This window comes from Panthera pardus, unplaced genomic scaffold, assembly GCF_024362965.1.
Source record: "Panthera pardus isolate Hobbes unplaced genomic scaffold, ASM2436296v1 HiC_scaffold_27, whole genome shotgun sequence".
Taxonomy (NCBI): domain Eukaryota; kingdom Metazoa; phylum Chordata; class Mammalia; order Carnivora; family Felidae; genus Panthera; species Panthera pardus.
In genome coordinates this window covers 67,935,719-67,957,686 of record NW_026526843.1, presented here as the reverse complement: position 1 = coordinate 67,957,686, position 21,968 = coordinate 67,935,719, and the positions used below count along the sequence as shown (strand labels likewise).

The window sequence follows — 21,968 nt, the reverse complement described above, 5'->3', positions numbered from 1 at the left end:
GTGGTGATTATACCTCAAGGAAACCTGTTTTTCCTTTGCTTTGTTTCATATCAGAAAGAAGACAAATTGGCTCGTTTAGAGAAAGCTATCAACCCCTTGCTGGATGATGATGACCAAGTGGCATTTTCTTTCATTCTGGATAACATTGTCACCCAGAAGATGATGGCAGTTCCAGATGTAAGTGGTCTCTGTGCTAAATATTGTGAAGATAGTACAGGAGAAGGGAAGGGACAGGAGGATGTGCATGTTTATGTAGGGGAGTCTGCAAGGTAGTGTTTATAAATTCAAACTGGCGTATAATTTAAAAAACTGACCTTTTTGCTGTATGAGTGCTTTATCATTAAAATCAGAGGCCAGGAATCTGCAGGTATAGAGAGATTTTCTCTTCTTGTTGCTGACATTCAGTATTTGAAAGCTCCCAAATAGCCCTGGAGAGAAATCAGGATGCCAGCTAATGGGAGTCTTTGAATTGAAAGGTGCTTCTTGACAAATGACAGTTTATTAATTATCCACTGTTTATTGTCTTGTGTTTGTTTGTTTGTTTTGTCTTTTGCAACTTTATGGCAGGGCTACCACGTTCACTGTATGAGAATCATTTGGTAATGATTCTCCCTTAGGAGTTCTGAACTCAATCTCTTTTTGTGTTGTGGGCACATGTTATATATGTGTTAATGCTGTAAAACTTCTGGAGGGGAGTAGGGAATAAGAAGTTTTAACTGTGAGTATAGAACAAAAGTTCTTACACTATCAGGGCATAGTAATCCTTAAAGGAATCCAAGAACCCCTTAAATTATATACGGAGTTTTGTGTGAATGTGTGTCTTTCTGGAAAAAGTGGTTCATAGCTTTTGTTGGAGCATTAGGCATATGTGTGACCCAATGAAGGTTGAGAGTCTCTGGTATAAAGAATGGTTTCCATTTCATTTCTTATGCTTTGTGTTTTCTAGTCTTGGCCATTTCATCACCCAGTTAATAAGAAGTTTGTTCCAGATTATTACAAAGTGATTGTCAGTCCAATGGATTTAGAGACTATACGTAAGGTGAGTGATTTGATCTAAAATGTGTTTTTGGAATCAAGTAACTTTGTACATGAATCTGAGTCCCTGGTTCTTTTAATCACAGAATATCTCCAAGCATAAGTACCAGAGTCGGGAAAGCTTTCTCGATGATGTCAACCTTATTCTGGCCAACAGTGTTAAGTATAATGGTGGGTATTTGTCCTTTTTTAAATTTTTTTCCATCTATCTATCCATCCAGTTTTAGTTAGCATTATTAAAATTTAATTGTATGAACAATTAATTAGCCTTGAACAGTGATAGACTTAGTCAACTGACTTACTCTCCTTTTTTTTTTAAGCAGGCACATATTTCAATGTATTTTATAAAGTCTGCTAATAACTTTTAATGATGAAAAAGCAAGGTACATTTATTTTTAAACTTTGGAAAGCACAGAAACATGAGAAGAGAATAAAAATTAAAAGGATAATTACTTTGGGCTTTGAGCCATCACTGCTTTCCAAGAGATAGGAAAATTCACCTATGCCCCAGGCCCTTAGATGGAGCTTAAGGAAATGTGTGACTGGAGGCCATAGTGAGCTTCCTTAGAGCATAGAGTTTTTGGTCAGTACATGACCTGATAATATATGTCAAGCTAGTTACTTCTTTTTCTTTATTAATTTTTTTAACATTTATTTATTTTTGAGAGAGAGACAGACTGCAAATGGGGGAGGGGCAGAGAGAGAGGGAAACACAGAATCTGAATCAGGCGCCAGGCTCCGAGCTGTCAGCACAGAGCCCAACGCAGGGCTCAAACCCACAAACTTCAAGATGGTGACCTGAGCTGAAGTTGGACGCTCAACCAACTGAGCCACCCGGGAGCCCGCTAGTCACTTACTTCTGTGCTGACTACTTAATCTGGTAGGAAAGACAATCCAAGTGATGGAGACTGTTAAAATGCAGCTCGACGAGGTCTGTATTAGAAAGAGTACAAAGCACACTAGAGGAGAAAAACGAACACTTTTGCCTAAGGGTTAGAAAAGGCTTCATAGGTAAGCTAATAAAGATTTTCAAATGACTTGCTTGTTAAGTAAACATTGATTAAGCACCTAATATGTGCTGGCACTGATAGATGCCACAAATATAAAATCAACTTAGGTATGATTCCTGCCTCCACATTGATTAGAGTTTAGTTGGGGCAACAAAAAAGAAAATTTATAGAAGCTAAATATTATGCTAGATGTATGCACAGAGTGCCAAAGGGACACAGACAGGATATCTACACCAAGAGTATGATTAGAGGAAACTTTCTGGAAAAGAGTTTTCTTAAGCTGATTTCTAAAGGATCAGTAGAGTTCACTAGGCAAAGAATGTGGAGGAGAAAACATTCCAGGCAGAGAACAGTAGTATGTAAAGACACAGAGGCCTGAAATTATATTATGGGCTTAAGAGACAAGTTGTTGGGGTTGCAGTCACCTGTGTATGTTGGTGAATGACTGGTTTTATGTAGAAGTCTCTAGGAATCAAATCTTAGCCTTATGTGTGCCATGTCACACTTAAGAAATTTTTTTAAGTTTTTATTTATTTTTGAGAGACAGAGCAGGGGAGGGGCAGAGAGAGAAGGACAGAGAGAGAATCCCAAGCAGGCTCCATGTTGCCAGCACAGAGCCAGATGTAGGGCTTGAACTCACAAACTGTGAGATCATGACCTGAGCCGAAACCAAGAGTCATATGCTTAACCGACTGAGCCACCGAGGTGCCCCTAAAGAGATTTTAACTTTACCTTAAATGGAAAGACACTGAAGAATTAAGCAGTGAAATGATGATCTCCTATACCTCCTTAAGCAAAAAAGAAGAGGAAGCTAAGGGCATTTGAGAGAATTACCTAGCATACTGAGGTTTGAACTGAAAAATCTACATGACTGTGTGACTTTGCTGCAGCAGTATTCAGCAGCCTAACTAGTGTGGCTGTACATTTGCTAGATAGGAGGGACAGTGAACTGAAGGCAGGAGGTCGAAGGAAGGGACAACCAGAGAGATGAGAAAATGGGCATAGAGAAGAGAATGTTCAATACCAGGGAGGAATGAGAGAACAGGGTGAGTTCAGAGAGCTATACTTGACCAGAACCTGTATATATATCATTAAGCGAAGTGGTAGGAGAGGATCCTTCCATTTTTGTTCCATCTGGGTTGGTTTAAAAGAATCAACTTTCTTCCTTGTGCTCATTGGAAATCGGAGTGGAAATGCCCTTTGTCAGGTTAGTTATCTCTCCATTATTGTCTTCTAAAAACACTTAAAGCTCATCAGCCATAATTCTGGTAAAAAAGAAGTGTTTAGGTTCCAGATGTCTAAAAATGATTGTAATAAGTGATAAGCAAGAGTGTTCTAGAAAGCCTGTGTGGCCTTGATGATGGCTAGCTTAAGATATAAGGCAGATTTTAAAAGGAGTTTATGCAAGGCGAAAAGAAAAACCCAGAAGATGCTAAGTGAGAAATGAACAGAGGGCAGATGGACAGATCACAGAACACCGACATTAAATAGCTAATGAACATGAATATTCAGTTGCACCCAGTAATCAAAGAAATGCAAATTGAAACAGAGGGAGGTACCTTTTTTCCACCTATTCAATTAACTCAATTTTTTTTTTAATGTTTGTTATTTGTTTTGAGAGAGAGAGCACGCGCACATGAGCAGGAGAGAGGCTGAGAGACAGAATCTCAAGCAGGCTCTGCACTGTCAGCACAGAGCCCGACATGGGGCTGGATCTCAAACTGTGAGGTCATAACCTGAGCTGAAATCGAGAGTGGGACACTCAACCAACTCCAACTGAGCCACCCAGGCACCCCTCAATTTTGTTTAATGCAAGTATTCAATGCTAGTGAGGCGAGTACCCTCACATACTGCTGTTGGCAGTATAAGCTTGTAAGACATTTCTGGAAAGCTCTTTGGCAGCATTTAGAGGCTAAAAAATAGTTAAGAGAGCAAACTTTATAATCAAGTAGGCTTGAGTTTGAATATTGGTCCCACCATTTAATAGCAGTGTGACTTTGGGTAAGTAACTTAGCCTTTGCTTTCCCATCTGTAAAATGGGAATAATAATGGTACCTTCCTCAGAGGGCTGTTGAGAGGGTTAAATAAAATAATGCATGTAAGTGTTTAACGTACATGCATGGCATACACAACATGGTATAACAACCTGCCCCAATCAGAGCTGTAGACAAAGATATTTCTGATCGTGTTATTTATATTAAAGAGAAATAACCTGGATGGTTAATGTAGAGGGAATGATTAGTTATTGTGCCATCAGTATGATGAGTTATTATATAAAGATTGAGAACTCTTTTTTAAAAGAAAGACAAAAGTGCTTACAATGTTAAGTGAGAAAAGCAGAGCACAAAACTTATTTCATCTCAGTTACACTTTTAAAAAAGTGCATATATATAAAGGAAAAACTGGAAGGAAACACATCAATGTGTTAATAGTGGTTATTTCTGAGATGTAGGATTAGGATTTTCTTTATTTTCATCTTTTGTATGTTTTCCAAGTTTTCTACTAGTATGAAAAGGCAGGAAACTCTTCCTAGAGGTTTTGAATTTTCAGGGATGATGATTATAGTAGCTGATTAAATATTCAGCACCTCTCCTCCTGTGCCAAGCCGAATAGTCAGGTAGAGAAGGGTGGGGAAGAAGTTCCAGGAAGAGAGCACAAACAGAAAAGTAGGTGAGGGTGCCTTGGATAGAGAAGTGCAAATAGTTGAGTTTGGCTAGGGTAAAGACTAGGAGCTACTTTTGGTGGTTAGAGAGGAGTTTTTCAAGATAGATGGGGCCAAATCACAAAAGGCCTGGTGTGTCACATTAAGCCTTTAAAAAGGAAAGAGGATCATAGCAGATATTTTAGCAAGATCATTCTAGAAGCTATCTAAAGAACAGATAGGAGGGGAATTAGATATAGAGACCCATAGAGAAACTGTTGACAATAGTCCAAGTTAAAAATATTGAGGGCTTGAGCCATGATAAGTAGCCATAAGAATGGAAAGGTGGGGACAGATTGTAGAGATATTGTGGAGGTAGAATTGATATCTTCATAAGTGGTTGGAAGTTGGGGATGTTGGGTAAAGGGCAGGGAGAATTCAGGATGTTGTCAAGTGCTCATTTGCTCTTGGGTGAAAACAGAAATGGGTACAAACTTTTTAAAGGACTAAATGTTCATTGCCTTTGATCAGTTTCACCTCTAGGGAATGCTCCACACACAGGTTTGCAAAGGCATGTGTATAGATACACATATATTTATAATTGCAACATCATCCAGTTGACTCTTGAACAACATCAATTTGAACTGTGCAGGTTCACTTATACACAGATTTTTTTACAGTAGAGTATTCTAAATGTATTTTCCTTATGATTTTTAAAAATTTATTCCCAAGTTAGTTAACATACAGTGTAGTCATGGTTTCAGGAGTAGAACCCAGTGATTCATCTGTTACGTAAGACACCCAGTGCTCATACCAACAAGTGCCCTCAATGCGCGTCACCCATTTTCCCCACCCGCATCAACCCTCAGTTTGTTCTCTTTAAGGGTCTCTTATGGTTTGCCTCCCTCTCTCTTTTTATCTTATTTTTCCTTCCCTTCTCCTGTGTTCATCTGTTAAGTTTCTCAAAGTCCACATATGAGTGAAATCATGTGATACCTGTCTTCTCTGACTGATTCACTTAGCATAATACCCTTATGATTTTCTTAGTAGCATTGTCTTTTCTGTAGCTTACTTTATTGTAAGAATACATTATATAATACATATGACATACAAAGCATATGTTAATCAACTGTTAATGTTATCAGTAAGTTTTTCAGTCATCAATAGTTAAGTCTTTGGGGAGTCAGAAGTTATAAGCAGATTTTTGATTGCACAGGATATAGGCACCTCTAACCCCTGTGTTCAAGAGTCAACTGTAATTGCAAAAACATGGGAGCTCTTAGATTTTCTAACAGTAGGAAATCAGTGAAGTAAATGACGGTACCTGTATATGGTGGAGTACTGTTTAGCTATCAAAATGGTAGATTAGCTAATAAGGTATATTTGTATATGCTGATATGAAAATGTATTCAAGATGTATTGTTGAAAAATAGGTAACTTGACAGTATATACAGAAGAGGTTGCAAATTCAGATCTTATAAAGGCGAGATAAGTATGAATGAAATGGGCTCAAAAGCAACCAATGAACCGGAGAGCACATACTCATCTAAAGGAATCAGTCACTATTTAGCTTGTTTGTTGCCATAGAATAGAATTACTAGGGGTGCCTGGGTGGCTCAGTCGGTTAAGCGTCCGACTTTGGCTCAGGTCGTGGTCTCATGGTCCATGGATTTGAGCCCTGTGTCAGGCTCTGTGCTGACAGCTCAGAGCCTGGAGCCTGCTTTGTCTGTGTCTCCCTTTCTCTCTGTCCCTCCCCATTTACGCTCTGTCTCTCTCTCAAACATAAATAAAAACAGCGAAAAACATTAAAAAAAAAGAATAGAATTACTAAAGGGAGAGATGGAGGATAATTTTCACTTTGTGCTTGTTTGTGCTTAGATGTTTGAAGCTTTTTGTTTTTTGTTTTTTTAGAGTTTATCCAGAGAGAGAGCAAGCATGCGCACAAGTCAGAGGCAGAGAAAGAGGTGGGGAGAGAGAGAATCCCAAGCAGGCTCTGTACATGTGCAGAGACTGATGCGAGGCTAGAATTCACGAACTATGAGATCATGACCTGAACCGAAGTCAGATGCTTAACTGACTGAACCACCCAGGCGTCACAGATGTTTGAATTTTTGTAATTGAGCACACAATACATTGTAATAAAAAAAAAAAATTCCACTTTTGGAAGGTTGGATAAATCAGATGACATCTAGAATTCTGACCTGGGTAACTGGTGGTGCCAGTGACTTAATATAGGAAATAAAGGAGGAGCGGTTTGGGAGAAAAAGTGGTCGAGTTCAGTTTGGGGTGTGTTGTATTGAGGAAGAGCATCCAAGTGAAGACTTAGTAGTAGTTAGCTATATACATGTCCGAAGCTCAGAAGGGAAGTCATTACTGTAAATATGGATATTTTTTCAGAGCGGCATATGAAAGTATAAGTAGATGGAGCTCAAATAGGGACTGCAGTATATTCCTTGAACCCCTCTGATGCTGTATGTAAAATATGGTGGTATTTTTTTCCAGGTAGAAAGACCATAGTTTTATCAGATTACTAAAGTTGTATGTGACCCAGAAAAGTTAAGAGCCATTGTTTAGTTGAGGGAAAATGTAGGAGGAGAAGAGACTTGACAAGTTCCAGCCTTTAAGGGATCAGGTAGAGAATACTGAGGAGTGGCCAGAATCAAAGAAGGGAAAACAGAAGAGAGTAAAGACCTGGAAACCCAAGAGGAGGAGAATGGCCAACAGGTCAGGTGCCACAGAGAAGACCAAAGAGGGTGGTTGTTAGAAGAGTTGTTTCAGTGAGGTGGTAGAATCAAAGCCAGACTGCAGAGGATATGAATGAATGGAAAGTGAGGAAGTAGAAACAGAAATTTGCCTATGAAGGGAAGAGGGAAGACTGTAATCAGTATGTGGAAGGGGATGAAAACATTTGGACAAGGGACCTTTGTATAGGTGAAAAAAAAGAAAGTTAAGGATATGACAGGAGGTCCTTATAGAAGGTGGGAAGATACACATTGAGAAAGTTTCCGCCCAGTAGCCTCTTATTTTTTCTCCCAAGTAGGAAACAGGGTCGTCTGCTGACAGTGGGTGAAGTGATGGGAGAAGGAATTTGAAGAGAAGTGTTGATAAGGGTTTGAATCATCTGTTGTAGGAAACTTGAAAAGTAGCTGACTAGGGACATTTTAGAACTGTTGAGGAGCCTTCAAGGGTCCAGCTGATGTTGGAGACCATTCATTTTTATAGTAGCAGCAGTTGGCACAGTTGTGTAATTGTTGGGGAACTGGGAAGGCAGATGATAGATTTGATTCAGGATTCAGATTTTTTTTCTAGATGTGTTGGAAAGATTGGGAACTGAAGGTGTCAGCAAGGAAAAAAAAAGTTGAAGTTCGAGCTTCTCAAACTTTGTCACCAGAAGACCCTTTATAGCAGCAGATTTATCATGTTTTATCTTTAAAAGTTAATCAGATTTTGCATTTGACTTATCTGTTTTCACCTGTTTCATTCACATTTCTTACCAAATTATTTTATATCATCCCCCTACATCTATCTTCAAGTACAATTACTGATGGAGATATACCATACTATATACATGTTACCTTATTTTTTATTTTTTTCTAATTTTTAAGTTTATATATTTTGGTGAGGGAGGAACAGAGAGAGAGAGAGAGAGAGAGAGAGAGAGAATCCCAAGCTGGCTCTGCACTGCCAGCACAGAGCCCGATGTGGGGCCCAAACCCACGAAATGGTGAGATAATGCCCTGAGCTGGAACCAAATTGGATGCCCATCCAACTGAGCCACCCAGGCTCAATTACCTTATTTTTTAAAGCACAGGAGCTGATGAGGGAGGAAACTAAAGCCAAGAGAGGCTTGATAGATTGGGAAATAGGAATTAATGAGCTTATAAGTTTCCTTGAGGTCAGAGAGAATAAAAAAACTGGACAGATAAAAGGCTGTGATAAGAAAGTGGGATATTGGAATTGAAACTTTCAGAAGTGAATCTGTTTTTAGTAAAGATAGCATTCTGTATATAGCCTTGGATATGTTTGGCTAGAGTGGAGGTGCAAACCTTTGGCATGAAATTTACAAGGATTTTGGATGGATAGTACATGTGGACATTAGAGTAACCCACCATGATGGGGAAGGATTTGGAGCCAAGAGGAAAACTCTGCTGCCAGGTGTGTAGGTCCTTGGTGAATGTGAGTGAGTTTGTGATGGTGAGTAGAGCTCTCAAGCTCAGGTGGCCTGCAGGGGTCAGGCAAGTAATGTAAATGAGTGCAGTAGGCCAGGTGTGGATTGTAGTGAACTAAAAGAGTATATATTCCATCTAAAGAGGCATGTACTTCATTTGATTGTTGTCCTAAGGAAATGAGCATATAATACAATGTTGCTAGGTAATCTTAATTTTTCAAGAGAAGCTGAAAATGTGGATTTTTGTGTGCGACATTTCCCAATTTTTATGTATTTGCAAATAATTTAAAATTGTTTTAAAAAATTCTCTGGGCCAAACAAAAACATCTATTTGTAGGCCAAGTCTGGCTGCAAGACAGCTGGTTTTCAACCTCTGGCATAGTAGAGAACAAGTCTGAAAATAGGGGAGATTTTTTTCTCATGGGGGAGTAAATAAGGATTTGGCAGCAGTAGTGAACAGTCTAGAAGGCTGACTTTTCCCCCTCTGAAACCAATGGATAAGAGTATAAGAATCTTCCGAGTAGGGCTGTGAGGGTTAGTGGTGTCATGTGATACAAAATGTGACATCTTTTGTACTAAAAGGACATCAGTCATCTAGTTGAAGACCACTTACGAGGTGTTTCCTACTATCAGGTACCATACACCAAATAATACTTTTATTTAAAATTTTGTTGGTTTGGTCTGATTTCAGCATGCTTCTGTTTTTAATTAATAGTAATAGAGTCCATGAGGGTCTATTCCCTAAAAAATTTACTAACCACGGTTAGTAGAATGGTATATCTAGTTAACATTATCTTGACTCTTTCCATTCAGATCCTTCACACATAATATGACACTACATATAAGCATATTTTTGTAGCATTGTATATAACTTTATCACCTTATCCTATATTATCGTGTGTGTGTGTGTATGTGTATATAAGGTATGTAGCCACGCTGAAGTTAGGGTTATTAGGGGACAAGTAACACTACATATAAAACTGCACCTGGAAGGGTACAGGACATATCAGAGGACTGTCTAGTACTTAAGCAGTGGTGATGGGCTACACCCTAATAATAGAGATCAAGCCCTTAGGCCTTCCACGTACCATGTAGGTACTGAATCAACCTCAGAGCCTCTCTTTCTCTTCAAGTAATATTTGAAAAGAGCATTAATAATCAGGGAAACCCAAAACTTGGGATTGGAGCTATTTGTGGTAGTCTCAGAAGGCATACAGCACTCCATGTCTGTGAAAGAAGAGGGGCATGTAGATCAAGAAATCCCTTCTGGGGGCGCCTGGGTGGCTTAGCCGGTTGAGTGTCCAATTTTGACTCAGGTCATAATCTCACAGCTCATGAGTTCGGGCCCTGTGTCGGGCTCTGTGCTGACAGCTCGGAGCCTGGATCCTGCTTCGGATTCTGTGTCTCCCTCTCTCTGCCCCTCCCCCACTTGCATGCGCACACGTACACATGCACGTTCTCTCTCAAAAATAAACATTAAAAAAAAGAAATCCCTTCTGAAAAACACAACCCAAACTTTTATAAAACTGTAAGGTCCTAAGTTGTTGATAGAGGTGTCAGTACTTAGTGCTCGGTTGAATTTGAAGTGAACTGCATAGTCTGTTCCAGTAGGTGATGCCAAGCTATTCATGATATTTCTTTTCCCAAAGAATTTCCTAGCAAGTTACTTCTCTAGTCCTCTCCAAACCAAAAATCAACTCTGATGAGAAGCCATCTTCAGGGTAGGCCTAGGATAAGTAGATCCTGTGTCCTAAAACCTGAGACCCTGAAGTTTTAGAATGCTCAGTGGGACCCTAAAACCTAGATAAGATATAAGATAACTTTACAAAAAACAAAAACAAAAAAAACCCACAAAAACCTGGGAAGGTTTTCTTTCTACTTTTGTTTGAGTAACTCCCAACCCTGTGTGAGCTCTGATAGTTCTGTTTATAGGACCCTTTGTGGAATTTCATCCTATACATGTGGAAGTTAGTATTCAGCCAAAGACTCAAGGGAGCCTCTTTGCAGATCTTAACTTATTTTTCTGTGGAGCTCCCTTCTCTCTGGTTCTACCCTGCAATTTCCAGCTGTCTTTGCCTCAGAAACCAATATTCGTCTCTGTGGCCTTGTGAGACTGCTGTGCCTTGCGTGGGTAGAAAGTAGAAAGCCACGGCCAATTATAGAGCCCACCTCCTTTATTTCGCTTCTCCCAGCGATCATAGTCCCACACTTCCTGTTGGTCAGTGTTTGAAAACAGTAGTTTCATAGCAGGCCACTAACAGTTCTTCCATCTGGAAGGTCTTTTAATTTTGTTTGTGGTGTTTTCTGACATAGAGAAACTTACTTTTTTAAATTGATGTGTAATTAATATACAGTGTTATATTAGTTTCAGGTATACAATATGATTCAAACAGTTCCATACGTTCTTAGAGCTTATCAAGATAAGTGTGCTCTGTAATCCCCATCACTCCATCCCCAAACCCCTTTCCTCTGGCGACCACCAGTTTGCTCTCTGTATTTAAGAGTCTGTTTGTGTCTTTTTTCTTTGTTCTTTTGTTTCTTAAATTCCACATATGAGTGAAATCATATGGTGTTTGTCTTTCCTGACTGACTTGTTTGGCTTAGCATTATACTCTCTAGTGCCATCCATGTCGTTTCAAATGGCAGGATTTCATTCTTTTTGAGGGCTGAATACTATTCCATTGTATCTATATACTACCGTCTCATTTATCTATCTATGGATGGACACTTGGGTTGCTTCCATATCTTGGCTATTCTAAATAATGCTGCAATAAACATAGGGGTGCATATATCTTTTCAAATTCGTGTTTTCATTTTCTTTGGGGTCAATAGACACATGAAAAGACATTACTAAACCTGATGTTTCCCTGATGGAAATGCAAATCAAAACCACAATGAAATATCACCTTACACATGTCAGAATATCTAAAATCAAAAACATAAAAAATACCAAGTGTGTTGGTGAGGATATGGAGGAAAAGGAACCTTCATGCACTGTTGGTGGGAATGCAAATTGGTGCAGTCATTGTGGAAACAGTAATGGGGTTTCCTCAAAAAATGAAAATAGAATTATCATATGATCCAGTAATTCCACTACTAGGTATGTACCCAGAGAAAATAAGAAACTTCATTTTTATGTAGTTATATTTTTCAGTCTTTTCCTTAGGATTTTTACCTTTGGTATACTTGTTTAAAAGATCTCCCCTACCCCTAAGATACCCAACTGTATTCTCTTCTAATACATATCATATTTTAAATTTTTGAATGTTTATTGACTTAAAAAATAGATTCTATGGTATAAGGTAAATATCTAACTTACTTTCTCTTCCAAATGATTAGCCAAAGGGTCCTAAGTTCTATTTATGGAATAGTCTATCCTTTCCTACTAAATGAAATGATACCTTTATCATATGCTGAATTCTTATGTATTCTTGAACCTATTTGGAGATTTTCTATTCTCTTTTATTTGTTTGTCTAATCTGCACTATTACACCAGATAGTATCACTGTGATCATCACTCAGACTTTATAATTTTAAATTCCTTGTCTTTCTTGGCTCAATTATTAAAGAAACTCCAAGATAATTTTTGTTAGATTCTAACTTGACCCCAAGTAAATAAATAGTATTGAAATCTTATTTAATGTATGGATTAAGTTGGAGAGCGTGTGTATCTTTATAATATTACGTTTCTGTTTCTTCATTTATTCACATTTTTTTTACTCCCTCAACAAAGCCTTCTAGTTTTCTTTGGATAATTTCTAGGTATCTTTAATTTATTCCCACACATATTTTATAGTTTTTGTTGCTATTGAGCATCTTTTTGTTGTTGTTAAGTTTATTCCTAGGCAATTTAAAAGTTTTGCTGCTATTGTACATATGCTGTTTTTCCCCTAACTGCTTATTAAATCTGAAGTTTTCAGTCAGTTTGAATATGAGTAGATGATTCAGTATTATTCATACGTTAATACAATGCTTAGTATTTATATTTCCATATACTAGTTTCTAAGTCTGTCCTATGAGACTACTCTGTAAAGTTTGGCCAGTAATAAATAAAAAGGTTCTTTTTTTATCTGTCAATGACCTTCCTTAGATTGGGGCAAGATATAAATATTCCTATGTGAAGGTTAAGTCTCTCACATCATTGAAGAGAATAAAATCTCTCTCAACCCTGCTTCAGCCTCTTGCTCCCTTTCTTGCTCTTCCTCTTCTTCACAGCCAGACTTCGGTTTTGTTTTTGGTTTTTGTTTTTGTTTTTATTGTGGTAAAATGTACACAACATAAAAATCTTGCCTTTTAAACCATTTTTAGATGTACAGTTCAGTGGCGTTAAGTATGTTCAAAACGTCGTGCAACCATCACTGCTACCCGTTTCCAGAACTTTTTCATCATCCCAAACAGAAACTCTATATCCATTAAACAATAATCCTGTTCTCTCCTTCCCTCAGCCCTTGGCAACTTCTGTTCTACTTTCTGTCTGTGAATTTGCCTCTTCCAGGTACTTCATGTAAGGTGAATCAGTACATAGAATACTTGCCCTTTTGTATCTGGCTTATTTCATCAAGGTTCATCCATGTTGTGTAGCATGATCACATTTTTTTTTTTAATGAGTACGTAACGTTTCTCTCCTTTTCTTTACCTACCATTCATGCCTCATTCAGCCTTAATCTGGCTTCTGCCTGTCTAACATACCAAGTGAATAGGATCACATGATTGCCAGATACAGCTGGCACTTTTTAGTCGTTTTCTTGGCATCACCCCAGTATTGGACATCATTGATCATTCCTTTCTTGAAACTGTATTATAATCATTGGCTTCGTAACTTTTTAAAAATGTTTTATTTATATTTGAGAGAGATCGAGAGAGAGACAGAGTATGAGCAGGGGAGAGGCAGAGAGAGAGGGAGACACAGAATCTGAAGCAGGCTTCAGGCTCCAAGCTGTCAGCACAGAGCCCGACGCGGGGCTCAAACTTGTGAACTGCAAGATCATGATGTGAGCCGAAATCGGACACTTAACTGACTGAGCCACCCAGGCACCCCGTGTATTATAATCATTGACTTCACAACTTTTAGCCCTTATATTCCTCCTACCTGTTAGATCATTCCTTTACCATCTCCTTTGCTGAATGTTCCTCTGCCTGTTCCTCTAACTTCAACAGCCACCTCTTTCCTGATAAATCTGTTTTATTGAGTGAAGGTCTGTGTACCCATCCCCCTGCTGAACATTTCCTCTTGGATGTCCCAGTGGAACTTAAGACATCCCTCACACTGAACGTTCTTCTATCCTTCTCTATTCTAGCTGTTCTCCCTTCATCCTTTATTCAACTCAGTCCTTCACTATTTCCAGTCTGGGTTTAATGGGGGCACTAGTGTCACCCAGTAGCTGCACCTAGAAACCTCAGGGTTATTTTTAATTCTTTCCCTTGAAGAATTCTCCAACTTCCAATATATCAGTAAAGCCCTCATTGTATTTTGCCTGGAGTATAACAGCAAATAGTTACCTGGCTAACGTTCCAGCCTCTAGACTTATTGACCTAGCATTCACATTCTTGTCAGATGGACCTCTTTTTTAAAAGATAAAAAAAAATTATTTTTTATAAAAGGTCAAACAATATGGAAATATATAAAATTTAAAAATTAAAGCTTCTGCCTCCTCTCCTAACCCCATCTGCCATAGTTTGACAGTAAAACAGAGGTAACCATTTTAGCATATGTCCTTATACATCCTTTCCATGCTTTTTTTTTTTTCCATGCTTTTTTTTCTGTACTTACACAAAGCATGTTTAATAAATTACACACAGTTTTTAAAAATTTATTTTTATAAGAATTGCCATTTTTACAAAGAATTATTTTGTAAGTTGCTCTTTGCTAATAAATATATTGTGATTTTTTTGAAATAATTTTAGATTCAAGAAATTACAAAAATAGTACAGAGCCCCGTGTACCCTTCACTCAGCTTCTGCCAGTGGTGACATCTTACATAACTTTAGTTCATTATCAAAATCAGGAAATTGGTTTGGTACATTGCCATTAACTAGGTTTCAGACCTTATTCAGTTTGCACTTAAAAAAATCTATATTGTGTGTGTATGTACAGTCCCATGCAGTTTTATGCCATCATGTAGCCACTACTGTTCTGTTACTACCAGAAAACTCCCCAATGCTACCTCTTTGTATCTGCATCCCCCTACATGCACCTACCACTGTCTTGTCCCTTGGCAACCTCTTATCTATTCTTCATCTTTATAGTTTGGACGTTTGAGCATGTTAACATAAAAAATAACACTTTTTGAGATTGACTTTTTTCACTAAGCTTATTTCCCTTGAGATCTCTTTAAATTGTTGTATGTATCAGTAGTTCATTTCTCCAAATTGCTGAGTAGTGTTCCATTGTGCCACAGTTTGTTCAACCATTCACTCATTGAAAGACAGGTTTCCCGTATTTTGTATTGTAAATAAAGCTGCTGTGAACATTTGTGTACAGGGTTTTAGGTTTTGTATTTTCATTTCCCAGGGATAAATGCCCAAGAGGATGATGGTAAACATATGTTTAGGTTTGTAAGAAACTGCCAAACTCTTTTCCAGTGTGTCTGTACCATTTTGCATTCACAAGCAATATATGAATGATCTCTTTAGTATTTAGTATGATCACTGTTGTTTTTTTTTTTTCATTTTAGTCATTCTTTAATGTCACTGAGGTTTTACTTTGCCTTTCCCTAATGGCTGTTGATGTTAAACATCTTTTCATATGCTTATGTGCCATCCATATATTTTCTTTGTTGAGGTATCTATTCATTTCTTTGCCCCAGTTTTAATTGTTCTGTTTTCTTATTAATGAGATTTGAGGGCTCTTTATATATTTTAGGTACTTGCTCTTTATTAAATGTAAGACTTTTAAAATTTGCATTTTTAAAAATAAAACCAAAAATTTTTTGGAGTATAGTTGACATGTTCTGTTAGTTTCAGGTTTATAACCTAGTGAATCAATTCTATACATTACACAGTGCTCACCATGATAAGTGTAGTCACCACCTCTCATCGTAGAACGTTATTAAATATTATTGACTGTATTCCCGATGCTATACTTACGCTTTATCCCGATGCTGACTTATTTATAACTGAGTGTTGGCAAAGATGTGGAGAGAAAAGAACGCTCATGCACTGTTAGTGGGAATTTAATTGGTGCAACCACTGTGGAAAACAGTAAGGAGGTTTTTCGAAAAGTTAAAGATAGAAATACCATAGAATCCAGTAATTCCACTGCTGGGTATTTACCCAAAGAAAATGAAAACACTAATTTGAAAAGACACATGGACCCCTGTGTTTATTGCAGTGTTGTTTACAGTAGCCAAGGTAGGGAAGCAACCTAAAGTACCCATCAGTAGATGAATAGATCAAGTTAGATGTACGATTGACAAAGATTTTTCTCCCAGTCTGTGTCACCTCAGTCTTTTGACACTATCTTTGGAAGAATAGAAATGTTTAATTTTAATGAAGTCCAGTTTATCAATTTTTTTCTTTTATGGAGTACAATTTTGGTATAACTCTAAGAAGTCTGTTTAACCCCAGGTCACAAAGGTTTTCTCTCATATTTTCTTTTCAGTTTGTAGTATCAGTGTTTCACATCTAAATCCATAATCCACTTTGAATTAATTTTTGTATGTGATAAGAGGTTTTGGTTGAGGTTCATTTTGTTTTGTCTGTGGATGTTCAGTTGTTCCATTTCATTTGTTGAGAAGGCTATCCTTTCTCCATTGGATTGCTTTCCTTTCTCCATTGAATTGCTTTCCTTTCTCCATTGAATTGCTTTGAGCATCTTTATTAAGAATCAGTTGAGTATGTGGGTCTATTTCTGGATTTATTTTTTTTTAAGTTTATTTATTTTGAGAGAGAGACAGAGTGCTGTTTAGGGACAGAGAAAGAGGGAGAGAGAATCCCAAGCAGGCTCTGCACTGTCAGCATAGAACTCGATGTGGGCTCGAACTCACAAACCGCGAGTTCATGACCTGAGCCAAAACCAAGAGTCGGCCACCTAACTGACTGAGCCACCCAGGTGCCCCTATTTCTGCATTTATTTTGTTCCATTGATCTATGTATCTATCCCTCTGCATTGTACCATGATTACTGTAGCTATACACACACACACACACACACACTCACTCACATATATATAGTAAGTCTTGTTATCAGGTAGATTAATTCCTCTCACTTTATTCTTTTTTTTTAATTTTATTTTTTAAAATTTACATCCAAATTAATTAGCATATAGTGCAACAATGATTTCAGGAGTAGATTCCTTAGTGCCCCTTACCCATTTAGCCCATCCCCCCTCTCACAACCCCTCCAGTAACCCTCCGTTTGTTCACCATATTTATGAGTCTCATCCGTTTTGTCCCCCTCCCTGTTTTTATATTATTTTTGTTTCCCTTCCTTTATGTTCATCTGTTTTGTCTCTTAAACTCCTCATATGAGTGAAGTCATACGATTTTTGTCTTTCTCAATAATTTCACTTAGCATAATACCCTCCAGTTCCATCCACGTAGTTGCAAATGGCAAGATTTCATTCCTTTTGATTGCTGAGTAGCACTTCATTGTATATATATACCACATCTTCTTTATCCATTCATCCATCAATGGACATGTAGGCTCTTTCCATACTTTAGCTATTGTTGATAGTGCGGCTATAAACATGGGGGTGCATGTGTCCCTTTGAAACAGCACACCTGTATCCCTTGGATAAATGCCTAGTAATGCAGTTGCTGGGTCGTAGGGTAGTTCTATTTTTAGTTTTTTGAGAAACCTCCATACTGTTTTCCAGAGTGGCTGCACCAGCTTGCATTCCCGTATTCTTTTTTTTTAATGAAAGGTAAGTTTGTGTTTGTGTTCAACAAGTAAAAGTAATGAGGTAAAATATTTAATTCATATTCCAGTAGATTGAATTGTAAGAGACCTTAAAATATGTTATGTAACAGGTCAGTATTAACTATTTAAAATAATAAAGATTTACATCAGTTTAATAACTTCAGAGAGGTTATTTCTTTTAATGCATTATAGGCAAACATGAGGTACCTAGAATGGTCTCAAGACATCACCTTAGGGATGGGGAGACTGTCTTGGAAATGGACATGAGGAGCCTCCAGAAATCTCCCCCAGTTCCAGGGCCATACTTGCAAAGTGGTGAGAGAGAACCAGATGCCCCCTTAGAGGGCTGTGGACATAAATCCCAAGGGAGTGGAGGCCAGGGAAAACTTGGGTACAGGTAGTTGCAGAAGTTTCTGGAAATAAGCAGGAAAGCTTGAAGACCTGCATGCTTTGCTGATGTCTGATAACAGCCTAAGGAGCTCTAGCTTTACCAGTGGATAAATTTGTTTGATCATTTTATATACTGTTTCCTTTCATGTCATCTTTCTCTTGTCCTGTTCAGCTTCTTCTCTTCAGTGTATACTCCTGTTCATAAGCTGAAATTCTTACTCTTATTCTATTTATTTTTTGTTAATCATTGGCAGTTTCCTACTGCTCATTTTATTAACCACACCGTCACTGTTTCCTCTGTTACCTCTTCTGTTCAGACTCCTGTATCTTTCATTTATAATAATCTGCCTTCACAAATAGATTTTTAATCATGTTTCCTCTTGTCTTCATCCCTAATGTGTGTGTATTTTTGTCTTCTCTATCATCTTGATGTTCATTGCCTTCTATTCCTTATCCAATTCATTCATCATTTATTCAGGTTTTTATTTTTCCACCTTCCAGTATTTAAATCCTTTTTTTCTCTTTCCAAATTAATTACTTTTCCCTTATTCATCTATTAATGTTTCCACTCTAAAATATTTTGAAAATTATTCTATTTTAATAATATTCAAGGATATTCGTACTTTTTCTCTTTATTATTTCAGTCTCCCACACTCCCATCTTTTGTTTTTGTTACTGTGAGTTCCTTTTTTTCTCTATCATGTCCACTTTTCTTTCCTCCTTACTTCCTCTGTCCTCACAACTGTTTTGTTGCTTAAATCTTTGATTTTTTAAAAAAATATTTTTTAATTTACATCCAAGTTAGTTAGCATATAGTGCAACGATTTCAGGAGTAGATTCCTTAGTGCCCCTTACCCATTTAGCCCATTCCCCCTCCCACAACCCCTCCAGTAACCCTCTGTTTGTTCTCCATATTTAAGAGTCTCTTATGTTTTGTCCCCCTCCCTGTTTTTTTTTATTAAAAAAAATTTTTTTTTAACGTTTATTTATTTTTGAGACAGAGAGAGACAGCATGAACAGGGGAGGGTCAGAGAGAGAGGGAGACACAGAATCTGAAACAGGCTCCAGGCTCTGAGCGGTCAGCACAGAGCTCGACGCGGGGCTCGAACTCACGGACCGCGAGATCATGACCTGAGCCGAAGTCGGACGCTTAACCGACTGAGCCACCCAGGCGCCCCCCGCTCCCTGTTTTTTATATTATTTTTGTTTCCCTTCCCTTATGTTCATCTGTTTTGTCTCTTAAAGTCCTCATATGAGTGAAGTCATTATATTTGTCTTTCTGTAATTTCGCTTAGCATAATACCGTCTAGTTCCATCCATGTAGTTGCAAATGGCAAGATTTCATTCTTTTTGATTGCCAAGTATTACTCCATTGTATATGTATATATATATATACACCACATCTTCTTTATCCATTCATCCATGGATGGACATTTGGGCTCTTTCCATACTTTGGCTATTGTTGATAGTGTGGCTATAAACATGGGGGTGCATGTGTCCCTTCGAAACAGCACACCTGTATCCCGTGAATAAATTTCTGTCACTTGTAAGGGCTTTCTGATATTTAGGTTACGTGAATTTATATCTAGGTTTTAAGACTTTTTGTTATTCCTATTAGGGAGGAAATCCTTTTCCTCTACCCCCTTATGTTGGGTATGGAGGCATGCAACCCAAGCTGACAAAAGAGTTGAATGGGAGATAAACCCCAAATTTATTCATGTGTCTGTGGGAGTTCACAAAAGTGTAGCTCGTGAATAGCTAAGATCAAGAGCTTATGCACCTAACTTCTAAAAAAAAAAATGGGAAGGGGAAGAAAGGGCTTCTATGGGAAGAACAAATTGGTTTCTAGGGGAACAAACAGAAGATAAGAAAAGTTTGTGATGATTATTGTCTATGCAGGTGTGAGTGGTATTTTCCATTGTTCTCAAGCTGCCAGTGAAGGGAATTTGTAAGTGTCATTCCCAGAAGTTTCTACTTTTAGTGACATAGGGGAAGCGCCTAGCAGGCTTTCCCTGCACCTGCATCTGTTGAATCTCAAATGTCTTAAGGTTAAAGTAATCTTCTGAGAGTCAGCTGGGTCCCCACAATCCTATCTAATTGTTCTGGTAGCAATTTCTTACTTAGAAAACCAATGCTTCTAAATGAAAACTTCTTTTTTCTTGATTTCCTAAAATCCCTAATTTAATGCTTTCTCATTCTTGACATATATCCTAATATATTTTCTATTTCTTGTTAGGATTAACTTTTTCCATAATCCTTTTTGCACCTGTGCCTTTTTTTTTATTTGCACAATTTTCTTTAGGTTTTTGACTGCCCTCACTTGCTTTCTTTTTCTTTTCCTGCTCATTCTGTTCAGCTCATTTCCTCATTTCTCTCCTGTTCTGTTCTGTTTCTAGTTGCACTTGTACCTTCACATTCATTGTCCCTCCCTTTTCTTTTCCATTTTGATTAACCATTGTCTCCTGATTTTAATTCTCCTTCTCATTTATTTTAAACATTCTCTTCAATACAGCCTTGTTTTCTTATTTCTTAGTTCTTCATCCTCTTCTAATCTAACAAGATTTTAGAAACAACTTGTCAAGCTCAGTGTAACAAAAGGGTATAGATTTTGTTGGAAATTGTGTTGAATTTTAAATATTGGTGAAGACTGTCACTTTGTGATGTAGGGTATTACGATTTATAAATGTTCTATGTAGAATATTTTCTTTCTTAACAGTGTTCAACAGATTTGTACAATTTTACCCAAGAAATTCTTGCACAAATTTGAGATTTCATAGTATTATTATTACAAATCCTAAATTTTCTAAAATTACACTGCCTAAAGAAAATAACTTCCAAAATAATGAGATGTGTTACCACTTTAATACTTTTCTCTAGGGTTTTAAACTTATTTTCAGTGTTGACCATCTTAAAATCAGTGAATAATGACAATTACATCTTTTCATTTTCTAGAATGCTTATTCTTTTTTGTTTGTTTGTTTACCACATATATTAAGAGCTAAAATGCAATAAAATGTGTGGACGTGATAGTTGGTATAGTTCTAACATTATTGATTTAAAAGAGCATTGGGCTTCATGATTTATTAGTTTGTTCTATGTTTATATTAGCTAACTACCTTGCATAAAGTCAATAATCTCCTTTATGTTTATAATATATTAAGGGCTTATATTTTTATAATAAATGAATATTGAATATAAAAATTATTTTTGAGAGAGAGCTCAAGTGGTGGAGGGGCAGTGAGAGGGGGACAGAGGATCGGAAGTGGGCTCTGCACTGACAGCAGCAAGCCTGATGTGGGGCTCAAATCACAAACCCTGAGATCATGACCTGAGCCAAAGGCTGACGCTCAGCTGACTGAGCCACCCAGGCGCCCCTCTCCCTTTATTCTTTCTATAAATTTTATTTTTCTTTTGCCTTCTTACTCATATTTTAGAGAAGTCTTTATATACATACAGAGAAGTCTTGCCAAGATTTTGGTAAGAATTGAGGTAAACCTGGAGATCAGTTTTGGGGAAAATTGACATGGTTATTGATCCTGTCTTATTGTTCATACGTATTAGATCTCTCTCATTCTTTTTAATGTATCCCATAGCATAGATATACGTATCAATTTATTTAACCATCCCCCCCCGTTGGGTATTTAAAGTGTTTGTATAATGCTGGCTTGCAAACCTCTTTTCACTATTTTTATATTTCATTGATATTGTGCACTTATAGGAGTATTTCTATAGGAAATTTTGATATATGTTCTAAAATTGTGTTCTAAAAAGCTGTACCTCTTTATAGTGAAAAACAACAGCAAGGAGAATGCCTGTTTCCCTACAACTTCTACAACATCGGAATTATCAGTGTTTAAAAATCTTT

General features: G+C 37.5%; 1 protein-coding gene across 8 annotated transcripts in view; it reads left to right on the top strand.

Annotated features, from left to right (window-relative positions):
- The window catches only part of TAF1 (TATA-box binding protein associated factor 1), an 82,050-nt gene that overhangs the window by 40,543 nt on the left and 19,539 nt on the right, over positions 1-21,968 (top strand). For all 8 annotated transcript variants that reach the window (XR_002074906.2, XM_019428706.2, XM_053891489.1 and 5 more), the window contains exons 30-32: positions 55-177; positions 947-1,039; positions 1,122-1,206. Coding sequence is in view for 7 of the 8 variants with exons in the window: in XM_019428706.2 (XP_019284251.2) it covers positions 55-177; positions 947-1,039; positions 1,122-1,206 (301 nt within the window). In the remaining variant the exon portion in view is untranslated. The remainder of the gene's footprint in view (positions 1-54; positions 178-946; positions 1,040-1,121; positions 1,207-21,968) is intronic.